The sequence below is a fragment of the Genypterus blacodes genome, unplaced genomic scaffold (genome assembly GCF_046128005.1).
Source record: "Genypterus blacodes isolate CSIRO-AG114 ecotype Tasmania unplaced genomic scaffold, CSIRO-AGI_Gbla_v1 ptg000021l_1, whole genome shotgun sequence".
Taxonomy (NCBI): domain Eukaryota; kingdom Metazoa; phylum Chordata; class Actinopteri; order Ophidiiformes; family Ophidiidae; genus Genypterus; species Genypterus blacodes.
Window position 1 is genome coordinate 7,405,808 of NW_027466834.1, and position 7,581 is coordinate 7,413,388.

Sequence of the window (7,581 nt, forward strand, 5' to 3'; positions counted from 1 at the left end):
CCCAAACAACTCTGTGTCACCTCATTGCAACAGAGACTCAGAGGAACTCCCTGTAGAGGAGCAAAGAATGGAGGGAGGCATGGAGGAGGAAGGGAAAGAGGGTGGGAAGAAGAAAGAAAAGAAGGTCTGATTGCGCTTGGAAGACAAATAAAAGCGTGTTGTTGGAGGAGGGAGCGGGACATCATCAGCTTTCATCTATGTCATTAAATCTTTTGGATGTCCAAGTTCCACAATTCTAAGAAATTCTCTTGATCTAGAAAACATTTAGCTACTTTCATGGCCTCTTTTCCTCTTAACAAGTCAAACATTTCTCATCCTTTTTGGTAAAGGATTTTTGCAGTTCATTTCTGGCAAATAACCGAAAAAATAACTCTAGATTCCAAAGGACAGCAAACTATTGTCTGTCCTGTGTGAATTTGCTGTTAGCTGCGATGAAGAGCATGAATTTTGGATGGATCTGCTCCAAGCTAAAAAAAATGAAATTCAGTTTTTGCTGTTGTTGTATTCTAAATGTTTACAGATTCTTTTGTAAATTTCCAATCATAATTTGCCTTATTTTTGTCATTGAATTTCTTTGGTCGTGTAGTTGTCCAACTGATGTTTTTATTTATTATTTGACCTTTTACTTTGAAATAGTACAGCTATACTGCATTTAATGTAATACATTATAAGTAGTAATATATACAGTACTAAATTGTACATTTGAATAGCGATGTCATATCAATTATATATCCCCAATACTTAATGTATAATAATAATAATGTAGCAGTCATTATATGTCAGACATGCTGCTGAAACGTTAGACTCAGTACAGTTCAAGTTTAATGTTAATGTTTCCTTTGTATAAATTGTACAGTTATGTTTCATACATATTAGTTTTTATGCTTAGATGAAACATGTTTTAATTTCTCCAGTATTGTAAAATCCTTGCTCTGCTTTGCAGTTTCATGGCATGTTTACACATTCTGAACACTCAAACTGTTTTGTGTATTTCGATTGAGCTTTAATTAATGAACATTGTTTATTCGTTCTGTAAAAATTGTTTGATTATTGATCAGCCTTAGAAGATAAGGCTGTTAAACCAGCTACTCTAAACTGCCAGACAATCTGTAGATATGTTTGTGTGTGTGTGTGTGTGTGTGTGTGTTTGTGTATGTGTGTATGTATGTGTGTGTGTGTTTGTGTGTACATAGGACTCTGTACATATATATTTACATATACATACATATACATTTTGTTTACATAACATAATGCATTTAATGTTCATTATATTGTTACTGATATATCCCTGTCTTTGTGAATTTTGTCCAAATAAAAGACTTTTCAACAAATCTTACGGTTTTAACAGCAGCTATCCTACGACTACTACTACTACTACTAATAATAATAATAATAATAATAATAACACCAATAAAAGGTTAACCTAATTCTAGTATTATTTTGATATTCTTGTTCTTATTATTTTTGTTAATATAATATTTCGTTACCACATTCCTGCCAAATCTCTGCACATTATTACAATAACAATGAGGAATCGTTTGTATCGCTCTCTATGGCAAATACACTACATTTCACAGAATGCAGTGCGCGTAATGACGTCACCTTGTTTATTTTTTCGAGTCAGCTGATCCCGCTAAAGTCAAATCGCAGTTAGACAGGTTGACAGGTTGGAATGAGTTGACATTAGGCCGCGCTGCTTTGTTAGCTCACATTTACACGAAGTGGACGAAATAAGTAAATGGCGGATATGGAATCCCAGCGTTGTATGAGCAAGAATAACGTCAATTTATTCAGTCGATTATTGTGAGGATAGAAAAGAGCCGCCTGTTAGCTTATCTCCGACGCTAACATGCTACTAACCACTCTCTGGTTAATTTAGTAGGAGTTGGAGCTGAAGTTCACTCTTATAACCTAGAGGAAGCGAGATGGGTGACAGCAGTGAGGACGACGGTGCTGCAGACTCACCTGTGCTGCCACTCGAGGTGAGTTTGATCTGTAAACATGACAGATATGGCTCCGTTTTTGCTTGGTTGACCTTGATTTTATCAGAAACGTCCGATATCAAATCATAAAAATGGAGTTCCCCTATACAAATGATGTATGTTTTAATCGTGATGGATCAAATATATTATTAACATATATTTGTCTTGCGTTATGACAAACATCGGATCATATTAGTGTATTACGTCAGCAGGTGTGCACTAATAACGGTTTATTTAAACTCCTATGTTTAAATTCGAATTTTTGCGGTTGTTGTTTATCTGTTATTATGTCTACTTATCCTTTACTAAGTTCATTTCCTGGGAAGTTGTGAGTTTCTCTGACATTTCAAGTGACAACAGCCGTTTCATTAGATGGAATTTGCTCTCTGTTTGCAGCTGTTGACGAGCTACAGGATGTGTTGCTCCAAACCACTGCAGCAGAGACCTTTCCCTGCTGGTCTCAGAGTCTCAAAAAGATCTGATTCTACGTTGTCTAATGTAATTGTGCTTAATCTTTGTGTCTTTGTGTCCTGCAGATCATCGTTTATATCCTGAGCTTTCTCCACACCTCAGATCGAAAGGAAGCCTCACTTGTCTGCCGTAGTTGGTACGACGCCAGCCAGGAGCTTTGCTTCCAGGTACTCTACATTTTGCTTTGTGCAGCCTTTATAAGTACGTGTTTGCCAAAGGGAGTTGCCTGTGTTCGGGATTTGCATGAATCATCCTCAGCTTGTCTCTCTTGTCTCTTTCCCTCGGAGCAGAAGAATGTCACGTACCGGTTCCCAGCGTCGGCCTCGTCCTTGGAGCTGATCAGGCATCTGGGCGGAAAGTCGCGCTGCAGTCTGATCATCAGCCAGCTGGATGGATTCAGCATGTCCAGGAGCCTGCTTTTAGAGGTGCTCTTACACTCATCATTGGCATATACGCACACTTTCACATTCAGATGAGTGTGTGTGTGTAAATATTGGTATTATTACTAATAGTCTTATGGATTCTTACTCCAACATAGTTTAGTCTGTGGTAATGACCTAGTGCCGCTGGTGTGTGAAGAACTAGTTCCTCCGGTTATGTTTAGTTAAAATCTCTCTTGCATATTTTTCCTGTGCACTTGAAAGCAGCTGTTACTGTATATATTGACCCTACAAGTTTATCACAATGTGTGTGTGAACATACAAGCTTAATAATCATTACACCGTCTTTCCATAAATCGTAAAACCTCACCTGTTACCTACAACGTGGTCACGTGGTGATGTGTGCATGAGATAAACCGTCGTTGCTGTTAATTGAGGAAGTGAGCAGGTGCTGTCCCCATCACACACACACAAACACACACACGGTCACTTATCACACTCCTGCTTTCTGGCAGTTTAACGGAAGCCATCTCTTTCCTCATTCACACCTGCTGTTTCTCTTTCTGCTCACATTTCCTCCATGTGTGTTTCCTTTCCCCTTTGTCCCCTCAGGTGGGTGTGTGTCTGGGCCCTCAGCTGGAGAGTTTGGCCCTGCCTGGCAGCAGCGTAACAGAAGCCTCCCTGATAGCACTCCTACCCCGCCTCACCTCCCTCCGCAGGCTGATCCTCCGCGGCCTGGACAGCCTCTTCATGTCCGGAGCGTTCCTCTCCAGGGAGGAGCACAGACAGCAGGTGTTTACATGGAACATACAAATACAAATATTGGAACCAGATCTTCAACTCATTTGTTCTTGTTGTTTAAAACAAGGACTTTGGACTTCCTCTTGCCTCATTTTCTTATCTTATCTCTACATATACTACATATGATAGCTGTTGAATAATGAGCAACACACAGAATAAAGTAAATAAAGCAAGGCTATCGATGTTTAACTCTGTTGTGATAAAATCTATACTATAAATATTAAGACACAGTAACAGTCAGTTCTTTGCAGAGTCAGCTAACCGCGTCAATAAGAATGTACATGTTTATTCATTTGATGACCAACCGAGTCCTCAGAGCTTCTTCAGCTTCTAATGTACCATTTCCAGTTCAAATCCACCCTAAAGAGTTGTTCTCTCATTCCAGGTTCGCTCAGCTCTGTGTGGTCTGGAAGAGCTGGACCTGTCCGACCTTCGCTACCTGTCTGACGTCACGTTCAACCGCCTGACTGGATGCACCCCACGCCTCAGTCGCCTGTCGTTGGCTGGCTGCCATATTGCTTTTGAGATGGACCCGTACCGCGGCTGCCCGGTGGGAACAGTGGAGGACTCCTCTGCGTTACTCTCACTGAGGAACTTGAAGAAGTTGTTATCGCAGCAGAAATCCACCATCGTAGCTCTGGACCTCAGCAGAACCTCCATCACGCCTGAGTCGCTACGCAATGTTGCACAGGTGGAGGCGCGATAAACTGGGTTTTATGCTACATAATCCATAGATTCTGAGTCCTTATATTCCTGATTTCTTCCCACGTCTCAGGTTCAGGGTTTGGTCTTAGAGGAACTGTGTCTTCACGGCTGTAAGGAGCTAACCGACTACTCAATAGAGATCCTGGTAAAGCATCAGCCGAACCTCTGGAAACTAGATGTCAGCGCCTGCACAGAGCTCACCAGCAGGGCTGTAGAAGCCATAGCACGAAACCTGAAGAGACTGACTCACCTCTCCTTGTACCGCAACTGGAGGATCACTGAAAAAGGTGCTTAAACACTCACAGCTCCATGAGACATTTAGTCATTTAGTCCCCAAAATGCATTACTATTAAATCCATATATTTAAGAGGAAATTTAATGATCTTAAAACTTTCTTTATGGGTGAATATAAAGGCTTATTCAATGTAAACAGGACTAGATCACAGCCCAACTCCAGCCATGACTTGCTGTATTTCAGTACAATATTAATAATGCTACTCGTATTTGTGAAGCAACGTATCAAGAATACCTTCCAGGTGGTATTCAGATAGACACTGTCGTCCTGTCATAGCCTCCTGTCTGCTTCAAAAGGTGTTAACCCTTCAGAGTTCTGGTTTCCACTTGTCTATAGGTCTGGCTGAGCTGCTTTCTGTTCCGTCCCTGAGGAGTCTGGACTTGTCTGAGTGTCTGCACGTTAATGGCACAGAGATAGTGAAAGGCCTGACTGGACCTCCTACTGCCAGAGCCCAACTAGAGACACTCAGTCTGAAGCATTGCACCTACATAAGGGTTTGTGTGTGTGTGTGTGTGTGTGTGTGTGTGTGTGTGTGTGTGTGTGTGTGTGTGTGTGTGTGTGTGTGTGTGTGTGTGTGTGTGTGTGTGTGTGTGTGTGTGTGTGTGTGTGTGTGTGTGTGTGTGTGTGTGTGTGTGTGGAGCTAATCTCTGTATTCATCAGAAATGCATGGAAAGAAACTGAGCCTCTTCCTCTCTCTCTTTTCAGGATTCTGCATTTGTCTCAATCGCTCAGCATCTGGGGTCGACTCTGCGTCAGTTAGACCTGTCATCATGCATCTGCCTGACTGATCTGTCTGTGCGTATGATAGCCACCTACCTTCAGGGACTGGTTGTTCTACGACTTCGCTACTGTGAGGAAATCACAGACTGGGGTCTGTTGGGAATGGAGGAGGCCACAACAGATGAGCCCAGGCCGTCACTGGTGAGAGCCACAGACAGGTTCAAGATAAGAGAGAAGATAATCCTTTATTCGTCCCACAACAGGGAAATTCACAACAGTCAACTGTTACTTCTCTAAATATTATGCCTAATGTCCCATTGACAGTCTTTTTGTAGCAGTTATCAAGGCTGTTGTTGTGATCTAAACATTTCTACAGAAAGATCAGGGTCCCAGATTCACTCGGACCTTTGGCAACATGGGCTTCTTCCAGCCTCTCAGCTTGGTGTTTCAGGAGCATCCCAAGCTGGTGACAGAGGACGACCTGGAGATGTACAAATGGGAGGAGGGAGCGTCACTGCGAGCACTCAAAGGGCTGCAGGAGCTGGACCTGTCTGCCTGCTCTAAACTCACCGACAGTAGCATCAAACAGGTGCGAGGCTGAGGACAGAGAGAGAGACAGGCTGCTGATGGACAGCAGTTTGTCACGTATAGCAGGAATGCAAAATGCTAAACAAACAGCAGATGTTGAGGAGTGTCTCTTGTTTCCCTTGCACCCAGGTTGTGCGTTTCCCAGACCTGCACCGTCTGTCTCTCTCTATGCTGCCAGTGATGGGTGATGCTAGCTTGGCGTCGGTAGCTCGCCACTGCCGTAGCCTCACCAGCCTGGCCCTCAGCCACTGCCCTCACATCAGTGACCATGGAATGGCACAGGCTGCACCGTACCTGCACAGACTGCAGCATCTATACCTCTCATCCTGCAACAAGATCACTGACAGGTGAGCACTTCTCCACATTTGGAGTCAAACTTGGTATTGCCTTGCTTTCAAGATATCTATTCAATCCAGAATGTATATCTTTAAATCCTAACTTAAAGTCTGAGTTACTTAAATCCCAACCTGACTTTCATCTTCCCAGAACCCTGCTTCTCCTGGGGCAGCACTGTAAGCGTCTGAGGACACTGGACATCTCAATGTGCGAGAACATCTCTGCAACATCTGTGGACCTGCTTCAATCACAGCTGCCCTTCTTGGAAAATGTCCACTGCCAGTTTATATGTGGGGCTGAACATTTACACTATGATTGACTCACCTGTAGGATTTCTGGACTATTGTTCCAAACAAAACCTCCGACCAAAGTCCAATCAAGTTGGTAGTTTCTGCACCGACTAGATTTTCAGTGGGAGCCGTTGTACAAACTGTGCAACCTGTACCTATGCACCACAAACACACACTTTAACAACACTCTTCTCATCACAAGGTTTATGTTTGAATATCTTATCTCACTTTAAACATGCACAAGTCTCTGCTTTGAAGGAAGATATTGCTTTACGTTTGTTAATTTGGAATTTAATGACTCAAATCAGTGAGATACTGGTAAATATCCTGAAGTCTGCCACCCGAGGCTACTGGAGAGAGAAACATACAAGTAATCCTATATAGACCAAATCAATGTAATCAATGTCTTAATTTAACTACATTCAGATGCTTTTACATTCCTTCGGTTTTGCAGTAGCAGAATGCGAAAAAGGTATTTATTTACGTTTGTTGTTCAAACCACTAAAACGTTCCAGGAAATAGACCGTGTCACAGTGCCGCCTGTGGTTCATCTGGTTGACTTTGAACCATGCAGCGCCAGGATTTGTATCGTTTTCTATCTTGGCTTTCTATATTTAAGCTTTTATTAATTTATTCATCCTGCTATTTCAGGATGAGGTTAGCCTTAAATGCATAAAAGTAGTCAACAACATTGCAAGTCTCATCAAGAAAAGGGAGAAAGAAGGATTAATAATGTTATACTACTATAATGTATGATGCACTTTGACAGGAGGCGGCATTGTAGTGTGTGGAATAAATAATCAATCACAAATAGCCTTGATTTCAACAAACTATTTGGCTCCTTTACTATGAGCAAACTCACAAGTTGGTGTGAATCTAAGTGTTTCATTCATCTCACCATGGAGAGTGTTTGAAAGGACAATCCTGACTGTACCCATGATGCAATGATGAGAGCTGATGATGCAATAAGGGTAAGTCACTATTTGTATTGAAGTTGGATCTCAGTATCTTTC

At 42.1% G+C, this 7,581-nt stretch overlaps 1 protein-coding gene across 2 annotated transcripts; it reads left to right on the forward strand.

Moving 5' to 3' along the window:
- Positions 1-1,630: 1,630 nt before the first annotated feature.
- Positions 1,631-7,544, forward strand: fbxl9 (F-box and leucine rich repeat protein). 2 transcript variants are annotated; one of them, XM_076142100.1, is made up of 11 exons: positions 1,631-1,982; positions 2,519-2,620; positions 2,744-2,878; positions 3,446-3,625; positions 4,020-4,325; positions 4,410-4,626; positions 4,971-5,128; positions 5,340-5,555; positions 5,806-5,943; positions 6,072-6,289; positions 6,429-7,544. In XM_076142100.1, exons 1-11 carry the CDS (start codon positions 1,926-1,928, stop codon positions 6,595-6,597), a joined length of 1,896 nt encoding a protein of 631 aa, XP_075998215.1. In that variant the 5' UTR covers positions 1,631-1,925; the 3' UTR covers positions 6,598-7,544. The 2 variants fall into 2 exon arrangements, with proteins under 2 accessions (XP_075998215.1, XP_075998214.1); XM_076142099.1 differs by having other exon boundaries at positions 5,731-5,943; positions 6,429-7,543.
- Positions 7,545-7,581: the final 37 nt, after the last annotated feature.

What these genes read in the sequence shown, in the direction of transcription:
- fbxl9 (XM_076142099.1), top strand. Translation starts at nt 1,926, where the DNA reads ATGGGTGACAGCAGTGAGGACGACGGTGCTGCAGACTCACCTGTGCTG. An exon ending in CCGACAGTAGCATCAAACAG is followed by an intron (nt 5,944 to 6,071) that starts GTGCGAGGCTGA and finishes CCTTGCACCCAG; the next exon opens with GTTGTGCGTTTCCCAGACCT. An exon ending in TGCAACAAGATCACTGACAG is followed by an intron (nt 6,290 to 6,428) that starts GTGAGCACTTCT and finishes TCATCTTCCCAG; the next exon opens with AACCCTGCTTCTCCTGGGGC.